The sequence below is a fragment of the Equus caballus genome, chromosome 4, assembly GCF_041296265.1.
Source record: "Equus caballus isolate H_3958 breed thoroughbred chromosome 4, TB-T2T, whole genome shotgun sequence".
NCBI classification, from domain to species: Eukaryota; Metazoa; Chordata; class Mammalia; order Perissodactyla; family Equidae; genus Equus; species Equus caballus.
The window spans coordinates 89,900,242-89,927,964 of NC_091687.1; the positions used below are offsets into that span (position 1 = coordinate 89,900,242).

Consider the following 27,723-nt stretch of genomic DNA (forward strand, 5'->3'; position numbering starts at 1 on the left):
GAAAAACTTCGCAGGAAACTGAAAAATGGGATGGAAAATCATCCTTTCTTCTGGCTTTGCCTTGACTGCATCTCTTTCCATCTCATCAGTTTACCTCATCAGCCATGATGAATGATCTCCATACATCCCTTCTGATCCCATAATATGTCCCCCAATATTTACCCTCCTATCTAATACCTAATTCTTCCATCCCTTTCCCCTTTTCTGTCTTTGCCTCCCAATTCAGCTCCCGTGCTGCCTGGGTACTTAGCCCAGGCCTCCCCAAGTACTTCCTCCCAGTCCTCCTTCCCCTGCAGCTGCCCGCCACCCCCCCCCCCCCCCCCCAGCTCGGTCTCCCTTCTCAGCAACTCTACCTCCTTACCTCTCTTTGACCTCCTTTAGTCTCCTTCACAGTCTGGCCCTTGACTTCTCGGCCTCTTCTTCCCCTTCTTTACCTGCAATGTCCTGCCCCTACTGGGGTCTCCTTCACACCCTTCTCTCTGGTCCCATCCCTTCTGACGCCAAACCCCAGCATTCCTCAACGGCTTGGCCTGGTCGGCTTTAGCCTGATTTTGTTCCCGTGCCCCTGGGCTGGGAAAGGAGTGTGTGGTGCAAAGTGGGGGCAAGAATGCCCCTCGGCGGTGACCCCTGCCTCGCCCCCCTCCGCCCCTCCCGAGCCCGGGTTGCGGCGCTTCCTGGGCGGATGGTTGGGACCTGCTGCAGCAGCTGCGGTTCTGCTGTGTCATGCAAGAAGGAGGCGGCGGCGGCGGCCGGAGCTGGAGGGGGAGGAGGGGAGGAACCTGATCTCTCCGGTAGCGAAGGGCTGGAGGCAAACACCGAGCTCCCCCAGAACCGCCCGGGAGCAGGGAGGGCTCCGCTACCCCGGGGGGCCCTCCCCGCGGGGCAGATGGTAAGTGGGGCGGCGCAGGTGGTCGCCTTGGGAAGGGAGCGCGCAGGGGGGTTAGATGGGGAGGCGGGAAAAACTGGGAGTCACCCCAGCCAAACTGAAGGAGCCCAGTGTCCAGCTGAAAGGGAGCGACCCAGGCCATAATAAGGATGACCGGCCAAACGCAGCAATAATTACAATGCGAATAACGCCCCGCCGTTGACCCAGACTACACAGAGGAGTTGTGCATCCCGAACCCAGGACAGAGCCAGAGGCAAAGATTCAGCTTTTGGGAACCATCATCCCGTCAGCCCTGGCGCTTTAAGGTATACAGCTCGTAGCTGTCAACATACACCATAATCCTATAGCCTGGCGGCGCCTTATGGGTCGTCTTGTTTAAAACTAGGGAAGGGGATGGAAACCTGCCCAACCTCACTTTGGCCACGAAAATAATGCTCTTGGCCAGTGGCCTCGGACAAACAGCCTCTGGCGCAATTAAAGAATCAATAGGAAAAATAGCTTCATTCCCTTCACCACCCTCCTTCCCCAAGCTCCTTCAATCAGGGTAATTGATTCTTAAAGGAGAAAGACAACTATGCCTTATATTCCCTCCCGCCCTACACCCTCGGCAGCCTCCTGCCTTACATGAACGGCCCACCCCACTTTCAGGCTGTGATTCCTGTTGGATAAGGGGACTGCCTTCCACTCTGAACAACTTCACCTCCGCTGCCCTTTACCCCCAGGGGTTCAGAAACAGAAGTGAGAGCAGTGAATGTGGGGACAGGCTGGGCACATGCAAACGTTACTTCTTTTACCTGCGTGCACTTCTCAGGACAAGTTTTCTTTTATTATTGTTAGTCCTTTCCATTTCGTTCCTGGGAATTTCAAAGCAATTTCTGAAACATCTTTTTTTTTTTTTTTTTTTTATGTCAGTCATACATTTAGAAGTGAGGGGTTGGCAAGATTAGCTGAAAAGCTGATGACTGTCTCAGAAGCCCATGCGGTTGCTAGGGAACTCCAGCTCACCCTGCTCTCTCTGATCACTGGCGTCTTAGGTGGAAATCAAACTTCTCCGGGTGTTATTAAAATGAATGGCATTTGGTCACAGGCGTTCTTGCTTCTGTTGCAGCATACTGGATTGTTATCGATCGCCTCACACCCACGTATCTTGTTTTCCTAATTTGATTTCTGTATTTGCGTCACTGCCTGGGACATGCAGGCTAGACCAGTCAGGTTCACTTCCTGTTTCTCAGAACTGGTTTATATTTGGTCTCGTAGCGCTGGCTGGTAAAACATTATCAAACTGATCCTCTTGCAAAGAAATCTGTGCTTTCCATGAAAACAAATTATTCCAATTAAATTCTAATTCCCATGGAAAACATCGTCATTTGGGGAAGAAAGTAGACTGCCAGTTGCCATTTGAGAAAACCATTCTTGAAAGGTAAAACCGAGAAAAACCCAGCATCTTTATTTCTTTTACCCAGAATCTTCATTCCTCAGCATTAGAACTGAAACAAACTCAGGGAGAGAGAAGACTTAAGTATGATATTTCTAAAATGAAGCTCAAGAAATGCACACTGAAGCTGGGGAAATAATTTAGACTAAATAAGGCATAGAATTGAATGGAATCCAGGCCCCAGGAGCACAAATAAGCTTGGGTTAGCACTGGGGCACTCAGAGAACAGAGTGTGATTACAAGGCTACGCTGCAAATGGGAGCCCACCATTTTGTGCACTAATTGTCTCTTTTACCAATTCCCCTATATCCCTGGACAAAACAGCCATGCTTTTCTTTTTTTCAGTTCCTTCCTCTTTTTAAAGAGGATATCACAAAGGCAATATCATAAAGATAAACACTATGTAAATACTTAGGTGGGTTCTGATTTAGATAAGTTGTTTAGATGGAAAGTAATAGGGTATATATGGCATTGAGGAATGCTAGCTGATGATACTTAGGGAGTTTGCTCCCACTTCTCCTATAGACTGAATGACCTTGCATGAGCCATCGCAGGTTTCCTCATGGAAGCTTAACAAAAGTGCTGAACTAAAGGATCTCTAAGTTTCCTTTCAGTTACAAAATTCTGTGATTATATGAACTCAGTACATAAAAATTTCAATTTTAGCTGGATTTTGCCATGTTAAATTTTGATGCTGAAACATTAACATCTATCCATAGAGATCTTGGAGGAATGATTTGCTGTTGATATATCATTTTTTAGTGTCAGTTGCCAGACAATCAAATAAAATCGACCTTATTCCCAATGTACTTACTCTCTGCTTGCTTGGTGGTATTGTGGCAGCAGCAGGAGAAGAGGTAGAAAGGATATAAAAGTGTATAGAAAGGTCTTTCAGTAATTTTAGATTTAGTTAGCCCAAAGTACTTTGATGAGCAAAACAGTGGAATGATGAGGAAGGGCTGTACAAGAAATAATCAACTGAATCTTCATTCAACCGATAATCTGTTTGCCTGTATTTTATTTACTGATAGGCAAAAATATGCCTGGTACAGACTTTTGAAATTTTCAAATTCAAAATGTAAAGAAGTAGCATGGAGAAATGTGAGATTTGTGCCAGAGAGAAAGGACTTGACTTTGAAAGCCAACTCTACCACTTTATTCATTATTGAGTGCCTGCTATGTGTCAGGTACTGTGCTAGGCACTGGGAATACAAAGATAAATAAAACAGTCTGCTCCGAAGGACCTTATAGTATATTGAGGAGACAGATGAGTACACAGTTGACGACAGATGAGTGCACAGTTGATCATGAGACAGTGAGATAATATCAACAGGCAGGTCTTTGGACGGGTCCCTAACCACATAAGATGAATTTGGAGAGGAGTTCTGAAGGACGAGTAGAAGTAATCCAGACAAGTGGGCAGGTTAAAGAGAAGTGTATTCCAGGCAAAGAAAATACTATGTGTAAAGTCCTGGAGGTAAAAAGGGGTGCCTAGAGAGTTGAAGGTGAAGGACAGTACCCAGCAAGTGGTAGATTCTTAGTAAATACATTGTATGAATGGCATGGCAGAAGTTCTGAAGGATGCACCTGGAAAGATCAGCAAAGTCTTGTATGTGAAAGGTCTTGTATGTCTTTTTTTTTTTTAAGATTAGCCCTGAGTTAACATCTGTTGCCAATCTTTTTTTTTTCTTCTTCTCCCCAAACGCCCCCAGTACATAGTTGTATATTCTAGTTGTGGGTCCTTCTAGTTGTGGCATGTGGGATGCCACCTCAGCATGGCCTGATGAGCAGTGCCATGTCCGTGCCCAGGATCCAAACCAGTGAAACCCTGGGCAACCGAAGCAGAGCGCGTGAACTTAACCACTTGGCCATGGGGCCAGTCTCAAGGTCTTGTATGTTTTCCTAAGAAGTTTCAGCTTATCCTAAGGCCAGTAGAGAATCAGTGATAAATTTTAAAGAGCATAGTGAGGTGATCAAATGTCCATTTTAGAAAGATCACTGCAGCTTGGAGAATTTATTGGTGTGAGTAATGCTGTGAGCAGGGAGACTAGCTGGGAGGTTGTTTTAGCATTATAGGAAAGAAGTGACGCATGTCTAAACTAAGGCAGCAAGAATGGAGATGAAGAGAGGAGAAGGATTCAAGAGATATTAAGGACATAGAACCAACTGAATTTTATTATTGATTATATTTTCAGGATTGAGGAATAGGAGGAGATTCATGGTTCAGATAAATGGGGGGATGGTGGTACCATTCACCAAGATGAGAACTTCAGGAGGAAACCTAAGTTGAGGAGGAAAGGTGATTAGTTTCAAACTCAGCTGAAACATGTTGAATTTGAAGTGTTCGTGGGCTATCAAAGTGCAGCTGTCTACTACATGATTGAACAAGAGAATCTAGAACCCAAGAGAGAGGTCTCTGCTGGAATCATCAGGTTAAGTGATAGTTCATAGAAGTAGATAAAATCCCCAAGAGAAAAAGCACAGAGTAAGAAGAGAAGAGGACCGACTCTGGAACCTTATGAGAATGCCACCATTTGAAAGACGAGGAGACGCAGATACGGGGGAAGAGCACGCAGAAGGTGGGCAGACGAGGAGCGAGCAGTGTCCGAGACACAGAGGGGACCTGTCAGCAGTGTTAAGTACTAGAGAAAGGTCATGAAAAGTGACGTCTGAAAGTCCTTGGATTTAGCAACAAGAGGGTCATTGTGTTTGCCCAAGAAAGAGTTTATTGGGATAACGGGGACAGTAACCAGATTGCAGTGGATTGAGGAGTGGATGGGGGCAGAGGAGGTAGACAGAGGAAGTTCTTTTGGATAAGAAGGACTAAAGGGCAAGTAGGCAAGGAACAGGAAGGTATTGGGAAGAGAGTAAAATCAATGTCTGTGAGCTTAAGGCTGCGTAGGGAAAGAAGGAAATAATACAGTAATACAAAAGTCTTGATTCTTTCAGTCTTCTCCTTCAAATTAAATGGCATCACCATCTCCCAATTCTCGAGTCAAAAAGCACATAGATATATTCAAGACAATCTGCACTTTTCGTCAGTTCTCACGTCCAATCAGTGAGGAATTCAGGTCAACTGTACCTCCAAAACACTTCCAAGATCTGTCTCTTCCTGTTCCCACTGCTACCACCCTAATACAAACAGCATCTTCTGGGCTCCTGTAATAGCTTTCTAATTGTTTTCCTGCTTCCTCTCTCGCCCCCATTCTCCACAGCACGGCTACAGTGACATAAATCATGAAACAGAAATCAGATCATGGTGCTTCTCATCTTAGAGTCTTTCCACGCCTTGGGATTGCACTTGGACTAAAGTCCAGACTCCTTTGCTGGCCTGCAAAGCCTCTGCAGCATCCCAGACCACCTCGTCAGTCTCCTCTCCCATCACTCTCCAATCACACTGGCCTTTCAATCCTTCAAACACATTGGATTTGCTCTTGTTTTAAAGGACTTATCCTAGATATTTGCTTTTCCTGGAATACTCTTTTGGTTATTCTGATCTCAGTTTAAATGTCAGCTCCTCAAAGAGGTCCTTCCTGACCACTTTGCCTAAAGTATTCTTCTCTGTCCACTTTCCCAACCATCCTATGTATTTTTTTCATAGTAATAAAACTTTATTACTATTTATTTATATTGCTTGTAGGTGAGAACACCTCTAAAATGTAAACCCCATGAGGATTCCTGGCACATAGTAGGCACCTAAAAATGTTCGTTGGATGTTTATAGAAGGAAAAAGAGAGGAGCAATAGATTATTAGAAATTAGAGGCATCAAACATCAGAGCCTGGTGTGGTTGAAAAAATGGCCAGTGATTATGGATTACTAGGCTTTTAAGATTCCAGAAGTGGAAGAGTTACCAGCTGTGACTCTGGACATTCACCTTCTCTGAGTTTCACTTTGTGGTTAATAATAACACATGCCTCACAGGGCTCCCAGGAAAATGAAATGAAATAGTATAGGGATAGGTATGAGGCAGTCTTGTCAAGCTACTGTCAGGAAGTCGGTACTTCTGGCAATCTCATGTAGGCTCCCCTATAATGAAGTTAACATTTGATGATTACTTATTATTAGGGGAAAAAACTAGCTAAATTGTGACTTTTAAAAAATACTAGGATACCTGAAAGAACCTGGAAATTAGATTATTTAAGAAGAAATCAAAGCACTCCTATAAATCAATAAGAAAAACATTGAAAACTCCAGAAAATTGGGCAAAGCGTATGACAGATTACAATCAAGGAAATACAAAAATCCGTAAAAATAGTCACCCTTTCCCATAACAGGAGACGTGCAAATTACAACTGCAATCAGGTGTAGTTTTGACATATCAGGTTGACAAAAACTAAAAATTTAATAGTGTGCTTGGTTGGCCAGGCTGAGAAGCAGGCACATTTTTACATTGTCAGTAGGAGTAAAAGTTGGTACAACCTCTGTGGATGGCAACACGGTAGTATTTATCAAATTTTTAAATGTACAAAGCCTTTAACCTAGCAATTTTCCTTTTATATATTTATCCAGTAGATATACTCAGACATGTATTGAAGAATGACTCTTCTAGGATTTTCAACCAAGCACTATTTTATAATAAAGACTGAAAACAGCCTACGTGTCCATCAACAGAGAAGTGGTTAAATAAATTATGATACAGTTATACAAGTGAATGGTAGGCAGCTGTTAAAAATTGCGAACAGTTCTAGGTAGACTGATATGAAAAGATCTTCATGATACGTTACTCAGTAAAAAAAAAAATTAAGATGAAGAACAACCTGTGTATTTTGCTAGTATTGTGTTTTCTTTTTAAAGACAACTCACCTTTTTTTTCCCCCCGCCTCTGGAAAACTTTATCTGTGAGAAGGTGAAGTAGAGCAGGGCAAGAGCAGGACTGGAGAGACCAGATGGGACGGCATTTCAGATTTATGTGAGGGATGATGGTTTCCCTGACCAGGGTGGTGGCTTGCACAGTAAGAGAAATGATCAGTGTCAAGAGTTATTTTAAAGCACTTGACGATTGAATGGAAATTGTGGGTTAAGCAGAGGGAAGTAGTGTCATAGTTGACTTGAGAGTCATGCTGCATGAGCAAAAGTGTCAATTACCAAGATGGAGAATCCTGGGGCAGTAACAGAATTGCAGGGGAAGATCAAAAGTTTTGTCTAAGTGGAGATGTCTACTGCAGACTTGTGATACGGGTCTGAAGCTCAGAAGAGTTGCTGGAACTGGATTTATAAATTTGGGAGAAGATTGCCTAAAGAGAGTAGATGGAAGGGCCGGCCCAGTGGCATGGCGGTCAAGTTCACGCACTCCACTTCGGTGGCCCACGGTTCCCTGGTTCAGATCCGGCGTGGACCTACATACTGCTCATGAAGCCATGCTGTGACAGGCATCTCATATACAAAACAGAGGAGGTTGGGCACAGATGTTAGCTCAGGGCCAATCTTCCTCAACAAAAAGAGGAGGATTGGCGGCAGATGTTAGCTCAGGGCTAATCTTCCTCAAAAAAAAAAAAAAAGACGGTAGATAGAATCAAAGAAAAGCAGGTCCAGGACTAAAGGCTAATCGTTTAAAGATTGGATAGAAAAGAAGGAGCTCGCAATGAAGACCGAGAATCAGAAACCAGAAAAATAAAACCAGGAGATTATGGGGCCAAAGAAGCCAGGAGGAGAATATGTTGAGGAGGATCAACTCACATGAAATGCTGTCCAAAGGTCCAGGTAGATCATTAAAACTTGCTTCTCTCATAAGCTGTGAACTCCTTGAGAGTTAGGATTATTCTATTTATTTTGTATCTTCAGGGCTTGCCCTGTGCCTCATACTTAATAAATGATCAGTAAACTTGTTAAATTGGAGAGAGAGACAGAGACAGAGATACAGAAAGCCAATAGAATGTATCTTTGGGTCTCAAAAAATAAGTAAATAAGACATATTCCCTTGAACTTTACTGCAACCCAAACTCGACCTTAGGAAAAATAAGGAGGTCCTGCTCCCTTTGTTTTACTCTCGAGCTAACACGTTGCTTGAGCGCTCACAGTGCCACACTGTTGAGATGTTAAGTGCCTCCCCAAAACATTTTGATAAGTACTATTTACCTGTGTCTGGTCATTCTGAGTCATTTCTGTCTTGTCATTTAGGTCCTGGGTGATGACAAAAAGAGCAGTTTGCTTTTCCTCGTCTATCTGATTCCATCACACCACCTTGAATCTGTTGATGGAGTCTGGAGGATCCATTCTGGTGCCACTACGGTTCTGTAATACACTGTGACCACTCATAAGGATGCCCAGCCCCAGTGTCCCATCAAAGAGAAAGATGAGTTGGCAGGAGGAGACTTGTCACCTGTTAGAGAAACCACCAGCTTCTCAGTCTGTTATTGTTTCTGCAGAAAGGTGGTAATGCTGTCAGGAGAGAATGTAGAGAACAGCAAAGCAGAAAAGGTTTTGATTTTGTTTTGAGAACATAGAAACCTTCTACATAGCAAAAGAGTTGTCATGACCTGTTGGTCCGGTGTCCTTGAATTAGAAACTAAAATAATAGATGTAGTTTAAACGACACTTAAAGTGTTATGACATCCTGTTCTATTTAGTCAGACCAGGAATCAGCAAACTTTTTTGTAAAGGGCCGTATAGGAAATATTTTAAGCTTTGTGGGTCATACGGTCTCTGTCCCAGCTACTCAGCTCTGCCATTGCAGTGCACAAGCAGTCATAGGCAATAAGTAATTGAATGACTGCAGCTGTGTTCCAATTAAACTTTATGTGTGAATACTGAGATTTGGATTTCGTATAATTTTTACATGTCATGAAACATTATTCTTTTCTCCATCTTTTTCAGCTACTTTCTAGGCCGTACAGAAACAGGGACCGGGCCAGATTTGGCCCATGCACAGTAGTTTGGCAACCTCTGATTTAGACAAACCTAAAGATCACGTCATGAGAAAGATTTTCAGATTCGGACTTCTAAAGAAAATAATCTGTTTCATATATGCCCCTTTATTTTAACGTCTCAAATTTATTTGAACCTATAAACACATTTGCCTACGTCTGACTTATTTGGGAACAAAGTATGTCTCCTCAATTCTGTATTCATTTAACACTTTGCCCCTCTCTTCCTTGTAATGAATGAATGTGCAGGAATGTAGTATTTTTATAGAGCAAATTGAAGAATTCTGACTGCCGACTTGATAAATACCCAAACCAAGAGAGGACACAGTAATTCTAATCACATTTTAAAACTACGTTAATTCATTCAGTAAGTACTTAGTAATCTACTTCTTACATAGTGTGGTACTGAGTGTTATGGAGTTAGAGATAAAAGAGGATAGACGATAGATAGATACGTAGGTAGATGAAAAATCTCGTGGCTGATAGGGATCAGTGAGAATTGTTTGGACTTATCACAGTATAACTGTAGTTGTTTAAAGGAACAGATAGGTGGTTAGAAAAAACTAAGTTTAAATCTGGGCTGTTTTGTGTCCCACTTCTGTGACCTTGGGCTGATCACATAAACCATACAAGCTTCAGTTTCCTCTTTTTAAAATGGGATAATAATACCTACCTGTCAAGAGAGTTAAATAAGACAATGTATGTAAGTCAGCTAGCCTGTGCCTGTATGTGGTAAGTAATCAGTAAACGGTGGCTGTTGTCTTATGCCGATACGAAGGGCTGTAGGTTGTTCAGAAGAAGCACACAGTCAAAGGCAAAGCGGAGTGACTCTGTAAGTCAAGAACTTCTGTACGCAAATGGAAATCTACAAACTGAGGGTTGATACCTGGTAGCGAACATTTGGGTGAAAATAAAAGCAGAAGTGACATTGCCCTTGCCTTCCCTAGTAACCAGCTGCTGGATTGTCTAAGGGGCTCCACCTATAGGTCCTGCTCTCCAATCTCCCAATACTTCGATGCCAGTTCTGTCTGGGGAGAAAGTGGATCATCAGTATCAGCCCCAGCTTCTTGCTCCTTCCAGTCAGGCTACCTGTGAGCCTCAGACACCTGTAGGTCCCTCCTGTTATGTCTCCCACTCCTATGTTAGTTCTATTCTGTGCTTCCTCCTTGACCTCCACACCTTCAGTCTCTGGTCATTCTGCCTTGTATCCCAGTCTCCCTGTAGATTTGAGGTCCTGTCCTGAACCCTGGCCTACTTTACCATGACTCTGTCATTTTGTACCATTTATCTCTGACCAGTCCTCTTCCTCAGAAGGCTGTCCTCTGCTGCCCTCACCCTTCTGTGATCCCCTTCAACTACATGTGCCTTACCCTTCATGCTGACCTGCTTAGTATTAATAGCTTCCTGAACTTCACCTTGGTAGGAGACACCAGGTCATGCACAGCCCGGCGGCCCTAATCCAAGCCAGCTTCTGCATTCACAGTCCATGCCCTGAGGAGTACTGCCCGCCCCAGTCTTGCCTCACGCTCTCTCTCTGCTGGCCATGTGTTGTCAACTGGTCCTAGTATGCTTTGTGATTCTGTTATGGCAACATCAATAATGCTTTCCCAATACAAATGACACAGTTATTGCACAGGGGCATGATATAGGGGCAATGGAGAACTTCAACATCTACTGACAAGCTCATTCTGCTGAAAAGTGAGCATCAGATAAAGTTGGCATGACTTAAATTTAAACTGATTGCTTATTGAAGAGGTACTATTCTATGCTTAATTCTAACCAGCTAAGAAGAATGTGTTGGTGAAGTGGAAGTGACACACAACTTAAAATAAGTGACCACGGCATCCTTGAATTTGTAATAGCCAGAGAAGGCAATTCTGCACTTGCTAACCTGACACATGGAAGACTTGAGCATGTTAAGAGGATATATGGACGCGAGGCTCTCTCTGGCCAGGAACTAGGAAAGAAAGCTCCAGAGGAGTAAAATGACTTGAAATTTAAATTCTTATAAAACCAGTGATTTCATTGAAGAAAAGGGAGCAACTAATAAAGATCAGTGTGGCTGCTCAAAAAGTGTTCTGATAAGCTCATATTTTTAAAGAACATGTACAAAAGGTCAGAGTAGGGGTATATAACAAGATCTCATTCGAAAGAAGGGCTCAGACCTGTGAAAATAATGCCAGAGAGCTAATATCCAGAGACAACTAGGGTCTGGGGAAAGTACTGAAGACAATTAATGGTTTTTCGTTTGGTTTTTGCTTATGTTTATAGTAAGAATAATAATGAAGAAGAGTAGGGCTGTTGAATGGAGCAGACTGTCTAATGTTAGTTACCTGAAAAACAGAATCATTCAGCTATAGCATTTCCTAGATTCTAAGGTACAAGCTTTTTTCCCTCACATTTTTAATATTTCTAAAGTCAGAATGTGTCTGCAATAGACATGTTTAACGTGGCAGTGCTTTTGGGGGAGGACTCTAAAAGCAGTAATGAAGTGGTGGTGCATCATACAATAAATTGGTCTTAGAATAGGGGAAATGCGGAATTTTATTCACTTAGCTCTGTCGGTGTCAATCACACTCAGCAGACGAGGGGTCCACTTTGTGTCCCAAAAGTGGCAGTGCTGCCAGTGGCCACCAAAGTAGGAAAGAGTCAGAGAGCCGCTTGGAGGCCACATTCAGAAGTGTGTTGCCCCATGGAGGGAGCAGAGGAAGGTGGATGCACACTATTGAAGAACAGAAGAATAGCGAATACTAGAGACAGGAAAGGAGAACAGGTCGAAATCTCTAAGAAGGAGTAAAAAGAGACCCTCAAAAGTCAAGTCATTGTGCAGCTATGTCACAGAGCGGGGAGGGATGGTGTCTTAGTTGGTTTGAGCTGCCATAACAAATACCATAGACTAACTTAAACAAAAACCATTTATTTCTCACAGTTTGAGAGGCTAAGAAGTCCAAGATCAGGTGCCAGCAGATTTGGTGTCTGGTGAGAGACCACTTCCTAGTTTGCAGACGACCACCTTCTTGCCGTATCCCCCATGGAGAGAGAGGTCATCTCTCTTTCATCTCTTCTTATAAGGACACTAATCGCATTCATGGTGGCTCCACCTCATGACCTAATTACCTCCCAAAGGCCTCACCTCCAAATATCATCACATTGGGGATTAAGGCTTCAACATATGAACCGGGGTGGGGTGAGGGGAGTGGAGCGAACCACAAACATTCAGTCTATAGCAGATGGAGAGAGGGGATGTGTGTTGAAAAGACAAAGCATGGTCAAAATGCAGGAAGGCTAAAAGAAAAGAAAAGAAAAGAAAAGAAAAGAATGGCTATGAAGCTACTCAGGAACAATGTCTAAGATGGGGTCAGATGGGTAATGGCTTGCCCAGGACAGGACATTTTGAACTATGTCTGGTGCATAGTATGTGGGTTCTGCTGTGTCCTGTCTCTTCTGAATCACTGCTATGATCCACTTAAAGCCCAGTGCCCCGGGGTCCAACTTAGCTCCAGTTGTCCCCTTGGAGGGCTTCTCTGAGGCAATGTTTAGATCAAGATATAGGTCTGGGGTCACAAACCAGGAAAAGACATTAGAGAGTGGTATAAGTAAGACCCTGAGTCAAAAAAAAAAAGAAAACCCCACAAAGAATGGTCCAAATAAGTAACCAGAGAACGAAGTAGCTAAGAGACAAAGACTTTACCATAATAAATTCAAGGAAGCTGGAGCTGTGGTCTGTTTCTACTGGCTCTATGGAATCCGTATTAAAGAAGAAAATCAGAGAACCTATAGATCAATTGACCGTGGAGGAAATTGTTTGAACCCCATATGGTCAGACCTTTAGAAACTGTGATGCACCCAGGTGGTCTCTATGCAGCTTGAATGGAAAGAGTTTAGCACCGAGGGAAGGGACCATGGCCTTTCATGATTTACCTCTAGCTTCTACCGCATTAATAGTGATAAAACAAGTGAGTCTGCAAGCGGCAGAGAATTTGTCATTTTCTGTTAAAAACAATGATCTTTATAGTTAAAGATATAGGCCCTACATTTGCTGTCTTCTCTCATGTGTCCCTCTTCCCAGCTGCTCCTTCCTGTGGGCCACCCATCTAGTTCTGGGAAAGCTGACTCCACCTTTATCTCCAGGAGGTAGGGCATGGGGTTCAGACTACACCAATCAGTGAATTTCATCCCCCTGTCCCCAGTGACTGATTCAGGTATGGGCCTGTGACCTAAATCATTCCAATCAATGAGAACGTCAGGACTTTTTCTGGGAATGCCAGGACAAGAAACTTTCCTTCCGGAAGTGAATGCAGAAACATGTAACCTTGGGAGTTCTTGGCCATCATCTTGGGACCACAAGGGCTGAGTCTATTGAGAATGGAGCTGTCACCAAAGAATAAAGCAAAGAAATGAAGAGAGAGCCATCAGGTCCTGTACACATTGTATGAACCACGTGACCATACCTGGCCCTGAAGCTTTTGAACTTTTCACCTACAGGAGCCAATAAATTCTATTTTTTGTTTTAGCCATTTGAATTAGATTTTTTTTCTTTTTTTTTTTTTTTTAAAGATTGCCACCCGGGCTAACAACTGTTGCCAATCTTTTTTTTTTTTTTTCTGCTTTATCTCCCCAAACCCCGGCTTGTACACGGTTGTATATCTTAGTTGCATGTCCTTCTAGTTGTGGGATGTGGGACGCTGCCTCAGTGTGGCCTGACGAGCGGTGCCATGTCCACGCCCAGGATCTGAACCCTGGGCCGCTGCAGCGGAGCGCGCGAACTTAACCACTCGGCCATGGAGCCGGCCCCTGAATTAGATTTTCTTGAAACCAAAGCTTCCTTTCTGATTCAAAAGGGTAGAACAAACATGGTTAAGAAGGAATGGAATGCATTTCAGATAAATTAGAGTTCTATGTGAAAAATAGCCCATACAAGAGAAGTGATATTGTTGAAAAGATGAGAGTGGGATAAGCATTTCTTGATCTTAGGGCAGTAAGGGACCTTTATGAGCAAAAAGTAAGGGTTTATGGTTTAGGAAAGAAAAACATTTATAGATCTGACTACTTAAAAGTTTTTGATTTATGGAGATAAAACACTACCACAAGCAAAGGATAAATGAGAGATTCTAGAACTTTTGCATATATATGTATACACACACACACACAGGACAAAGGGTAGTATCCTTAATGTATAAAGAATTCTTACAAATTTATTTTAGAAAGATATCTCAAAAGAAAACGGGTAAAGAACATGAAAAGGCAAAAAGAAAAAAAGAAATTTAACTGCTCAATTAAAGTGAAAAAGGTCCAGTCTTACTAGTAATTCAAGAAATGCAAATTAAAGGAAAACCAGATGTCTTGTGCTTAGTAAATTGTCAGGAACTTTAAAATGATATCTTGCATGGATAAAGATGCAGAGAAATAAGCACCCTTGTACAATATTGGGAATATAAATTGGTTTAAGCATTTTAGAAAGCAATTTGGCATTGTGTATAAAAAACTTAACATAGGCAAACCATTTCACATAGTAATTTTGTTTTTAAGACTTTATCCTAAGAAAATAACCAGAGACACTCACAAAATTTAATGTGGAAGAATATTTAGTACAGCATTCTTTATACTGAACACTTGGAGATAACCTAAGTGTCCAAAAAGATATATTGCATAAATTGTAATGTATCCCCATGATAAAATCTATGCATCCAGTAAAAAGCAGATTATGGAAGATGTCATAACATCAGAAAATGTTGGTAATTTAGTTTTAAATATGTTTGCTCAGAAAAAAAGAGTAGACAGTTACACAGGAAAATATTAATAGTGGTGATATCTTGGTAGTGGAATTCCAACTGATTTTCTTTTTTGTGATTTCTGTACATTCTAAATCCACCTCAATAAACATGTATGCTCTTTTAGTTAGGATAAAAAAGAAATTTAAGATGAAGTAGGAGCCCAAGAATGATGAGAATGAGTGAATGGTGAGAGAGTAAGAGAGAACCTCAGGTCTTTAAATGAGATTCAAACCTTCTAATCCATATAAACCACATCCCAGGATACAAAAAGAACTTCCAGATATGATTACAGACATCCTATCACGAACCACTGAAGATGGGAAAAGTACCATATGCCTGGAGATAGGCAAATATCCCAACTTTTAGAAAGGGAAACGTGGGTTCCAGAATCTACAGACCGGTAAGTCGAGTTTGCCTAGAAAAAGAAAATTGCCATTTACAGGAGCCAGCACAGGTTCACTTAGGTCCTTCCAGACCACTCTTGTTTTCCTGGTCCCCCATGCACTGTGCATCATGATCTCAGAAGGAGGTATTATTATTTTTCCCATTACACAGAATTCAAGCCTGAGGTCAGAGATGTCAAGTGATTTGCCCAAGATCCTGTAGCCAGTTAGGTTTTTTTGTAAATAAGGTTACTAATCTGGAATATTAGAGACATATTTGTTCTTCCTGGCATTGAAGAGGTTTTCATGGGATCCTGGTGTACAATATAATGGAACATGGGACAGAATATTATACAATATTATTAGTAGATGAAATGATTATACCCAAAAGTGTGGATTAATAGAACATTATTTAGCTGGAGATTTCTAGGTGGTAATAATAATACTTACCACTTATTATGTGCAAGTTTCTGTGCAAAAAGACTTTCCATCTATCATGTCAGTTAATCTTCCTCAACAGCCAGAGAGACAGGAACTGTTGTCATCCCTATTTTGCAGACGAGGAAACCTGGGTTCAGCATGGTTAAAGAACTCGCTTCTGAACTGGCAGCTACTAAGTAGAGGAGCTGGGATTCAGTCACAGAAAGTCTGCTTTCAGAGCCCGTAGGCTTAACTGTCATACTGAAATGCGTTCTTTTGGTCCTTGGCTCCTGTTCTGCTCAACTTTTTTTTTTAATTAAAAAGAAGATGTATTAATCTTGAGTTACAATTTAAAAGGCATACTTCTGCTAAGAATACAAAGCTGAGAAAACAAAAGAAAAAGAAGGCAAGAAAACTAACATTTATTGAGCTCTTATAATATATTAGGTATGGTACTGCCCTCAGAACCGCTTTGCAATGTAGATATGATTACCCCTATTTTCGCTGATAAGCTTGAGACTGAGAGAGATCAGACACAACCAAGGTCACTGGGCTACATAACCACACCGGAATTCAAATCTGGATCTGTCTGACTTACAAGCCCTAGCTTCTTTTTTCACTACTGGCTAATAAAAAACCAAATGTAAAAGTATTTAGTGGGAAAAAAAATGTAAAACCCTGCAATTGGCTTTAAAAAGTCAAGTGTATAAATATAAGATTTGGGAGACCTAGTTTATCAACATTTCAGGTGCAAAAGATCTCAGGGTTTGGGTTGCTTGTGAAGTACCCCGAGTCAGCAGAGTGACAGTCAGAACACTCAGTCGCAGATGGCATTAACAGAAGAACCGTGTCTGGAAAATGGACAGAAGCCTCCAACTGGTTTGTGCACTGCTTATACCAGATGAAGAGAGCTGTGATTCATTCTGAGCGCCACATTTTAAAAGAGGCAGACTAGGCTCTGGATGTCCAGAGGACAGCAGCCAGCTGCTAACAAAATATCTACACGCATACAGGCATACATGTATGTACACCAACATAAAGATTGGATTATGTCAAAAAAGTTAAACAAGCGAGGAAACCTGGGAGGGAGCTGAAAACCATCCTCGGTTAGCTGAAGCGCTGCTGAATGGAAGAAATTCTTCTCATATTGCATGTGGCTCCAGAGAAAAGAGAGCTGTAGTTGGAAGGAGGCATATTTTGGCCAATAAATGAAAAACCAAAACATGACCACGTCTTGCATATCTTTTTAGGCACTGAAATGCCAAGCCCAGTGCTTTAGATGTAGCAGACGTTCAACAAACACATGTCAAAGTGAATTAGATGTTCAATTCTTGTTCAAAGACACAATCAGGTTGTCTTGTGGGGTAGGAAGCTCATGAGAGATGTTTGAGCAGAAGCTAGCTGGCCACCTGTTGTAAATAAAGACTTCCATCCCATAAAAAAATTCCTACCCCTTGCCCAATGCCGCCGTCTTCCCAGCCATTACCTGCTTCCCTCATAGCCAAACTTTAAGAGGAGTCTTCACTCAACCCATTCCAGGCTGACTTTTAACTCTCTAGAAACTGTGGTCATCAGATCTAATTACCGCAGCCACTCGTATCGCTCATCCTGCCCCAGGGAGAACTCTTGATCATTCCCTCTTTGAAGGTCTCTTCTTCCTTACCTTGCAGACCTCACTCTGTCCCGTTCTCATGCTGCCTCTCCCCTGTCGTCTCCTCCTCTGAGAGTTGCCTGCATGCTTTTTTTTTTTTGAGATCCTGTTCTTGGCACTCTTCTCACTGTTTGCCCTCTTCAGGATATCCCATCCATTCTGAGGACTTAGAAGTCACTGGGCACTGACTTCTGAACCTATATATCTAGTCCAAGCTTGTCTCCTGATCGGTGGCCTCGTCTTTCATTCGGCACTGGATAGCCTACCATCACTGCAAACTTAGCAAGCTGCTCATCATCCCCTGCACACTTGCTCTCCGGCCCCTGTTTAGCTTGGTTAATGTCATCACACTTCAACCTTGGCCTCTCTCCCCTACTCCCAAACCTCTATCTAATCAATAATTATGTCCTTATTGCTACTTCTAAATCTCCCTGGGATTTGTCACTACTTTTCATCCCACTGCTGCTATGGTGACTCAGACCTTAATCCCTTAGACTATTACAGTGACCTTCTAATTGGCTTTCCTGGCTCCAGTCTCTCCTTACTCTAGCTCAGCCTTCATCCGGCCACTGAAGTTTTATTTATTTTTTTAATATGAATGATCACATCTCTTCTCTATTTTAAGATCTGATAATTACTTGCTGTCTTCAGTATGAAATCCAAATTCCTTAGCTGTAAATCAAGGTTCTTCTCAATATGGCTACAATCTACCTTACCAATCCTTTTCACCCCACACCAGACTTCCCTCTTTTCTCTGAACACAATTTGCCTTTTCATGCCTTTGTGCCTCTTCTCATCCTGCTCCCCTAAGGATCTTCTCCCCTGGGCCAAATCATCTCCTCCCTTAGTGCCCAACCTAAACTTCAGCACCTCTAGGAAAAGAAACCCTCTTCAGCTTCCAAGTCAGACGTCAAGGCAAGAGATATAGTATTTAAAGCAATAAACTGGATGGGCAATTACGGAGGATCAAGCCCAAGGGTCAGGGCGGGGGTTGGGGGGGGGAGGAGTCTCAGCACTCAGAAATCAGGAAGGACCCAGAAAATGAAACTGAGAAGGAACAAACAATGAGGTAGGAGGAAAGTCAATGTGGTGTGATGGAAGCCAAGTGAGGGAAATGTTTCAACAGGAAGGGAGTGATCCTGGGTGCCAAGAAGATGCTCAGAGGGCAGGAAGTTGAAGACTGACAACTGGCCACTGGATTGGACAACACAGAGGTCATTGCAACCTTCACTGTGTGTGTTTTCAGTAGAATAATGGGGGACAAAAGGCTGATTGGATTCACTTCATGAGATAGTCACAAATGAGGTAGCTGACGTTCGTTGAATGGGTGAAGTATTGGATGAATGAAGAAATGATGTCTTAGAGAGGATTCGATAATTGATCAGGCACCAAAATAGATGAGTTATTTTGAACTCTTAGAGCCTCTGAAAAATTTCCAAGTAGAAACAGGGATGTGATTTGGTGGTGCAAAGGTTTTCTTGAGTGACAAGAGAATTCAGATGGGATCACTGAGGCAGTAGGCTTAGTCTAGGGAAGGTTCGGTATGAGTTCGGTAGCGGTTGCATTTTATCTACTGCTGACTCAGTTCATAAAGGCTTTCATGCAGGACTTCTCAGAGGCTTCTGGGAAGAGATGTCCCTGCAGGGACTTGGGTGTAGGATTTTCAGAGACCGTTTCCAAACACCTCTTGCTAGTGTGTGCAGTGCTGACAAGAAGCCTGTAAGTCTGGCTCTCATCATTTGGAGGCTGGGCAGCACCTAGTCTGAATGGTTGGGAAGAGGTGAACAGGAAAAACCCGACCCATCTAACGCAGTGCATTTGAAAATGCTGCATTTGAAAGTATTTCTGTTAAAAAAAAAACTATGCTGAAATAACAAAGGGGAGGGGCTAAGCGATCACCTGTATTTGATAAATAGATAGGCTGTTCTTACCTGTCACCACCCTGGTGTAACAGTCATGAAATATGGAGAATAGAGACCTTAGGTAGACCAGCCCCAGGCTTTGATTTCATGCCATTCCCTCTGTGACATTCCTCAAATAGTCAGACTGTCAACAAGCGCTTTGGTACAGATCCCATGTAGAATGTGTTTTCACTTACATGACTGAGGAAGATAACCCAGAAACCACACATTTCCATTTATAGAATTAACTATGGTGACATCCAGGGTCTGGATTATAAAATAGAGCCAGCCATCGAATATTGAAGAATCTCCTGTCACAAGATATTTCCTGTGGTTCCCCAAATGCATTGGGTGCCCTTACTCATCTGGCTGTGCCTTTGCCCGGGCCGTGCCCTCTGCCTGGATACCCAAATCCCCTTCTTCCTGGCATGCTCAGATCTAGGCGCGCCTTCTCTAGGAGGCCTTTCTCACTATCTCAGGCAGGGACGGATCCCCTCTCTGTGCTCCTCAAACCGTTTTCCCATGTCACTCCCTCTCCACACCAACACACTGAACTCCAGTTGTCAACTCTTCTGGCTCCCTCACCGGGCTGTGAGTTTCCTGAAGTCAGTGATTTTGTCTTCTTCCTGTTTTTATCTTTTGCATCCAGAATAATTTTTGTTTATTTTGGGCACGCCATTAATGTTTGTTGAGTGGATGCATGAATGCTTGAGAGTGTGAATGGATGAATGAATGAATTACACGAAAAGATCAGAAAAATGTTACCCCCTAAATGGAAGCTAGTATAAGCATGAAAGTGGCAGTGGCTTCACATATATGCAGAATTTGTGCATGCAATGGTACTTTCCAAATCCAGTGGAGATGACGAGATGATTGCAGCAGAATGCACAGGAAGAGGAGAGTGATACCCACTTTCGCCTCCTAAAATGTGCGGCACAGGATAGTGAGAACTGTGCTGATTAAAATCAGAGTTGGGAAGTAGGAAGCTGATTGGTTTTGATCTAGATTTGGAAGAGAGATTTGATCTGCAGAATACATCAACATTTTGGTCTTTGTAATTTCTTTTAAGCAAAGTATTTTTCATTTTAAAATTTAAGGGCAAGGTACACCTTAATAAACATGTTTATCTAAAGCATAGCTTCATGGTAAAAAAAAAAAAAAGAACAAGCTAGGTATTACACCTCTCAAATGGGAGTTACATTGAACCAGTCATTTCTTTCCCACATACTACCTCAGTTTCCTTTGTGCATAATTTGTAACATGATAATAGCCCTTACTAGTATTTACATTATAAAAGTGTTGCCACTGTAAATTAGATAGTATAAAGTGGGTTATGACGTCTTCTTTGAAAGACAAGTCCTATACACAAATGAGGTATTATTATTTAGTTTTTCCTTTTCAATCTTGTTATATGAGAATTAGATGAAAACTCTGCTTTAAGCAATATCCAGTGGGTAAATGATTATTGACTTGAGTGAAATGAAAAAAAAAATCTTCAGCTGAAAACTTAGCTAGTCTGTGCACAAGGCAAAAATATTGTATTTCTCTCTGATGTTTCCCACTGTTCTTTATCTCCTCTCTGTGCTGCAATCACAAACTGAAGACAGTTAAGCCTTTGAGTTCAGTCATAGTGTGCATTTTAGAGAACATAAATACCCTGGAATGATTACAATTTAGAAATAATGTTTCAAGTAATCAAGCCGTGTAGCTAGTTTTGCTATTGATTTAGGGCCGAAATGAACGTGTCAGGCCTTTACTTCATCTCCCGGGTCTCAGGCTGAACATAGTTACCAGCACAACCTCTTCAGGTTAGTGACTGCCGATGGCTCCAGGGCCCCCCATTAGCACGATGCAGGCCAGAGCTTTCCTATCTTCTTCCTGGAATACAGAGTTACAATGGCAGGAGAGGGGTTGTGGAAATAAGGTTTTGGGAATTGTTGTGAATGTCGGAAACTTCACTTGGTGTCATGAAGGGAGGAGAAGTGAAACGGCACAGAGGAAGGATTCAGATCACAGAGCTGATACACCACCTGTCTGGCATAATGGTGCCTGGCCCTTGTGTGCATAACAGCTTCAGTCCATTTCTAGTTCTGAGCGCCTCCCCTCTCATCCAAACCCCTTACAGTCTTCATCCATTATGTCCTGGCTCACCTTCACTCCCTAGGACCCACCTTCAGCATTGCTTGTGGTTGTGGTCATCTGTTTTCCACCTGACCCATTTATTCTGGCTTCTGGATTTTGCTCTCAGAGAGGATCCCTGCATGGATAACTGCCTGGCCAGCTGTGGGGCCAGCTGCCTGCTCCAGACTCCAAGGTGACCAAACTCCTCTCTCCTCCCACTGACTGGTCCCAATACATGAGTTATGGCAATAGGTGAGCAGTAATGACAGTGTGACAATTCTGTCCGACCAGATTTTTGCCTGTGAAGGTCATTTTGCTGTTAGGCTCCTCAGAGAGGTGGGCTGCTCAGGTGTGCATTCATGCACCACAGGGGGCCTTGGGTCCAGGAAGCCCCTTCACCAGAGGCCTCGCGCAGAAGAAGAGTTAGGAGGAGAACACAAAAGGCAGACTTGGTTTACTCTACTGTTTCAGCCACAACCAGCACTGGTGGTGGGACTGCTGTCCAACTCGCAGGCCGTGCCTACCACAAGCAGGCCGTGCCTACCACAAGCATTGCCGTGCAGTCTGCTGAGCTAATGTAAAGACACCGCGGGAGCCTTCCTCGTGGCCCCATTTTCCTACCTTTGGGAAGAAAACGTAGGGATTGTATCTTCCACTTTTAAGGCAATCTTTTTGAAACAGTTGTCTTCATGTTCCCTTTATTCCTCAACTCGCAGTCACCTGGCTTCTGCCCCCGCTGGTCCCGCTGCTGCTCATGCCACCTGCTGCAGCATGCCCTTGGTGCCCACCCCATGGGAGCTTCTCACAGTCCTCTTCTTACTTGACCTCTTGACAGCATTTCAACCTACGTGTGGACACGTGCTTTTCCCTCGTCCTCCATGATGCCTCACACTCCTTGTTTCCCCTCCTATTCCTCCTGCACCTTCTCACTCTCTTTTTCAGACATCCTTTCTCTGCCCATCCTTGAAGCTATTCCTCTGGGTTCTCTCCTGGGCCCTTTTCTCTTCCCCAACACTCTCCCAGGATATCTCTCTCATCCCTGTGGATTCGATTGCTGTCTGTTGTGTTCTGATGACTAAACTGTATCCTCAGACTTCTGGATCAAACTGCCTCCTGCTGCCCTGGACGCTCCCCAGGCATCACACACAGAACACGACCAAGGCTGGACTCGCCCTCTTCTCCGCAGTCTCCTTTATGCTGCATTTGTATTTTTGCTGTCTTCGTGAATGATATCACTGTCCACCTAGTTGTTCAAGCCAAAAATCTGAGCAACAGTCTTGACTCCTCCCCCTTCAAACCTCCACAAGGAGTTTTCAAGTGATCACACATTCCAGTAGACTGTACCTCCTCTATGACATAGCCTAGAAGGTTCTGAACAATTCGGTCCTACTTATCTTTCCAGTCTTATCTCTGACCACTCTGCCTCAGCTATGCTGAACTATTTTCCTTGCTCAACTGCTCAGCATGCCCAGTCATTTGTGTTACCTCCAAATCTTGCATCTGCTCTGCCCTCCACCTGAAGCAGACTTGCCCCACCTCCTCATTTGACTAATTCTTTCATACCTTGTAAGTCTCCCTGTGGAAGTCGCTAACTTCCACTTCTCCCAAAGTGAGGGTTAGGTGACCTGCTAGGGCTCTTGGTACCTTCTTCTTCATAACACACTGCTTTATCAGAGCTGCCTTTCCTGTTTCTATCTTGCCCTCTGCTGTGAGGTCTACTGTAAAGTCCCTGTAATCAGGGATCATATTTATCCTACTCGCCTTTGTATTCCCAGCACCAACAAAGTATTTGTTCCAAAATAGATGCTCAGTAAATGAATAAATGAATATAAATGTTGAAAGTATCATTGTGAAAATATACAATAAATTTCCAATCAGAGGATGCAATTAGAATTTTAGTAAACAAAGATTTATCAAGCCCCTCTAACATCAAGGGGATTTAAAGATTATTTAAAACTATTTAGAAGAATTTGTCAACGTTGGAATCATGAGCAGAGAGCAGTTAATAGAGGTAGATTTCAAACCTGTCCCTCACGGACTTCTTTTCCAGCGTTCAATATCCAGACTCTCTGAGCCGTGGTGTAGGCTCACCCAAGCGTTCCATCTTCCTGATTTCCCATGAACTCTTGGATTCATAACCCGCACCAGACCTGAGAACATGGGGATTGGAGTAAGGTAAGTGTGAGCTTTTCTGCCTTTTCCTCTATTATTTAGTTTTCAACCAGATACCATACTTTTAGAGCAATCATTTTTAAATTCCCCTCTCTGGAGTCTTCATGGCGAAGTGTGACTGGCTTCCCCGCTGGTCCAGGTGGTCTCACAATGTTTGCATATCCTATGACAACAAAGAAATGTTGTGAAGTCTCTTGAGGAAATATGTCTTTTCAAATTTTCTTTTTTGTTTCATGACTATTTAAACTTTTCATCGTTGTTGTATCGATTTTTTCCTAATATGACTCCACATAGAGAAAAGCAAGTTTTGAGAAATCAGAAAGACTTGCCCTCTCTGGGACTCCTTTTGGGCCAGGACATGAGCAGTGCAATCAAACTTCAACGATGACTCTGTTTAGCCATACTGCCTATGAACAAGCCCCCACTCCATCCCCACTGCCAACCTTCTCTAACCCCTTACTTGCTTTAGTTTTTCATTAAAAAACTTAGTATTATTTACTTACCTTCTTCTTTGTTTATTCTCTCTCTCCTCTACTAGGATGTGAGGGCAGGGGTTTTGTTTTGTTTCCGCTACGGGTTCCGTGCTTGGAATAGTAACTGGTACATGGTGGGCATTCAGTAAATGTTTGTTGGTTGAATGAATGATGTCTTTAAGAAAAGTTTTTAAGAGGTTGATACACATCCAGGGCTCTGGGGATCTAATGCAAGTCTGGTTTGTAGCCTTGTCCCCTTAACACTTTCATTGATGACTAAGATGATAACATTTGACAGCATGCTGAACAAATTTACAGATGACACACCACTAGAAAGAATAACAAGTTGAATGGTACAATCAGTATCCCCCCCCAATCTTGACAAAATGTAATAATGAATCATATCTAACAATATAAACTTTAATGGGGACAAATATAAAGTACTCAAAGATCCCAAAATTCAATTATACAAGTACAGGTTGGGGGCGAGATGGCTTACAATTGCTCACGTAGGAAGATTGAGAGTGTCCTGTTGATTGTGAATAGATGATGAGTCAACACAGTGTGATGTAACGTCCAAAAAACATCAATCTTTTGTTGTATTAATAGAAATATAGTGTTCGAGTGGGGAAGTAGTTCTCTTGTACTCACTGGCGATCAGACCACCTTTGTTCTGTTGTATGAATTCTGATCTCTAGCCTTTAAAAGAGACATTGATAAACAAAAGATTATTCAAGAAGAGTAACAAGGATAAGAAGGGATATGGTCATCAGTGTCATATCAGAAATGATGACAGGCTCTGAGATTGTACGTGGATGCGTGCGAAGGAGGGTGATACTAGCATACATGGCCGCCTTCCAAAGTTAGGAGGGCTGTCCTGCAGAGGAGAGATTTGATTTCTTCTGGGTAATCCCAAATGGCAGATCGAGGACTCGTGAGCAGATGTAAGCTTGTATATTACAACCCACTAGAATTTATCAACAGTTAGATTTGCCTAGCAATCAAGGGGACAACTGCTGGAGGTTGTCGGTTCCGTGATCCCGGTGGTGTGCAAGCAGAAGCTGGGCATTCATGCCCCATTTGCTGAATATATTTGTGAGGGAAGTTCAGACACAGGGGTGAGGCATTTGGTTAATCACAACAGCAAACACACATCGAGTGCTTCCTATATGGCAGGTACCACAATAAAGGATTAATGTGAGTTGTTATTTTTAATACTCACATGGATCCTACTAGCTCCATCTTACAGGTGAGAAAAAGGAGGCTTAGAGGGGGTAAGTAACTTGCACGAAGTCTTACACTGTGTACAAAGCAGAGCAAGGATCTGGACTTAGGCAGTTAGATCCCTGACCTTAGCTATTATTCTAGAAGGATTTCCACTTCTAGAAAATCATTCTTTCCCACCTTGAGATTCTATAACTTGAATGAAGTAATCAAACCAAGCAGCTTATTATCTCCAGTCGTAAACAATCCTATAGCAAATAGGTTCTTTCAGTATGGGGGGTGGGGACTGAATTAACTGGGGCATTTGCCACTTGTGGTGCACTATATGGAGGCCAGCATAGGACCCTGCACACAACAGGTGCTCAATAATTATTTATTAAGTTGAAAGAATGAGTGAATGCACCTACACAAGATCGACTGTGTTCAAAATGACAGAATCTCAATATATTGTGCCTGAGGAGAAACAAGCACATTTCTGGGTGGTCTACTGAGGACACTTGGCAAAAAGTGACAATCCATCATTCCTGGCAAAGGCCTTGAGAATTCCTGCTCAGTTGTTTGGACAATATTCATTTAAACAAATATTTATTGAGTACCTGTTTGTGCCAGGTATGTCCAACGTGCTGAGGGTGCAGAGGTGAATCAGAGGATGCTCTGTTAGTGGGGGAGATGGACAGGTAAGCAAATTCTTATGATCCAATGTGACAAGTCCTATAACAGGGGTGTCTGTGCATGTGTGTGCTATGTATGTATGCGTGTGTTTTAAGTATTACAAAAGCACAGAGCAGAAAGGACCTAATTCTAGTTGGTGGAAGGAGTTGTTTAATACTGGATTATGTTTTTAAAGTGACTGCTGCTTACGTTGCATGAATTTATTTGGTCTTCGGAAGGACCATGTGAGGTTGGACAGAAGATGAAAGAGTTTCAGAGAAGTTAGGTGAGGTCCACAAGGTCATGCAACTGGTAATAATGATTCCTGACATTTATTGAATGCTTAGATTACCTGAGGCTCTGTTCTAAGCCTAATTAGGACGTTTAATTCTAATTAGGATGTTTAGCTCTGTGAGGTCGTTATTGATATCATCACCATTTTACAAATGAGAAAACTGAGGCACAAGATTTAAATAACTTGCCTGGAGTCACATAGCTGGAAAGTGGAAAAAACAGGATTTGCACCCACACATTCTGGCTTTCGCAGCGCACGTTTACCTTCTGCACTCAATTGCCTTTAACTGGTCTCCTGAAGAACTGGAACTCACCCTTGGATTCTGACTCCAAGTTCAGCTTTCTTTCAAGTGACCTTGCTCTTTAGCAACATTGTATCCAAATGAAAAGAAAGAATGTGTGTGTGGATGTAAGGAGAGATTGTGTGGGTCAGGCATCCGTGGAAGTGTTTTGGGAGAAGTATGGTAAAATCTAGAATACGTATTAACACAACTACTGACAAGCATCTTGGTACAAACCTTAGATTTTCTATGTTCTAGGTATGCTGGGTTTTTCAGAGCGGCCAGAATTTGGCCTGTTGCCCTCCAGGCTAGCAGTCTGGGCTCTAGGGACTAAGATCATTTCTCATAGAGGCTAACCATCAACACTTACCCTGCAGCCTTTTAAAAGCTAGTTTAAATTTTCTAAAAGAAGACTAAAACACTAAGAAGGAAACGAGTTAAATTCAATACTTTATGTAGAAGCAAGAATGGAGATACAGAAAAGGAGAAATGAAGCACATAATTGCTTAAATTGTCCAAGCGCTCTCTCCATAATAAAAATTCTTGGATTGAAAAATAGTTCATTCCAATATCATTGTGTCTTAATAATCAAGTTGGATTGGCTCTGTGGCAAAAGAATTGGTTATTAAAATGAATGAAGTCGATTACCCTTCCTTGTTAATTACTGCTTCGGCTAATGTGGATGTGACCTATGTGATCAAACCTGCTGCATTTTTAAGACACCCATCTCCCATAATTTTGGGAGATTCAGTCACTTTAATATCAGCTGCAGGCTGGATTTCCGTGGTAGGCCAAGGGGCAGGAAAGGTCAATGTTCTTCAGCATTCTTTCCTTCAAAGCAGGTGGGGTTTTTTGCTTTTGTTGGGTTTTCGTTTTGTTTTGTCATTTAGAGCGGCTTAGTAGATTGAAGTGATTCTCTTGGCCTTTGTGTTTATGGATTTCTGTTTTCTTGGCTTCACGTCCTTGGAAACATTTGTTTTGATGGTGGCAGGAGAGTTAGTCATGTTTTATTTTTGTTGTTCCTATTTATTTTTAAGATCCTTTAGTTCAAGTCCACTTACAAGGTGTTGTGTAACCTGTATTTATGTCTCCACAAATAAAATATTCCTAGTAGGGACTTCTAGTGCAACCTTATGGGAATAGTTAATAATTTGATGCCCATCAGAATGATTCTGTAGTATTAGTAGCTGGC

The 27,723-nt window shown here is 42.5% G+C and overlaps 1 protein-coding gene and 1 long non-coding RNA gene across 21 annotated transcripts in view; one reads left to right on the forward strand and one right to left on the reverse strand.

The window, feature by feature from the left end:
* The window catches only part of LOC102149605 (uncharacterized), a 77,566-nt gene extending 76,682 nt beyond the window's left edge, over window positions 1-884 (reverse strand). For 2 of the 3 annotated variants that reach the window (XR_011437993.1, XR_011437992.1), the window contains exon 1: window positions 362-884. This is a non-coding gene — a long non-coding RNA (uncharacterized lncRNA). The remainder of the gene's footprint in view (window positions 1-361) is intronic. The other variant, XR_011437994.1, reaches the window with a different exon arrangement.
* The window catches only part of MKLN1 (muskelin 1), a 312,981-nt gene continuing 285,958 nt past the window's right edge, over window positions 701-27,723 (forward strand). For 2 of the 18 annotated variants that reach the window (XM_070265075.1, XM_070265091.1), the window contains exons 1-2: window positions 739-889; window positions 23,487-23,611. Coding sequence is in view for 7 of the 18 variants with exons in the window: in XM_005609409.4 (XP_005609466.1) it covers window positions 23,595-23,611 (17 nt within the window). In the remaining 11 variants the exon portion in view is untranslated. Of the gene's footprint in view, window positions 890-1,093; window positions 1,192-23,486; window positions 23,612-25,914; window positions 25,983-27,723 lie in introns of those variants that run through there. The other 16 variants (XM_005609409.4, XM_070265088.1, XM_070265082.1 and 13 more) reach the window with 13 other exon arrangements.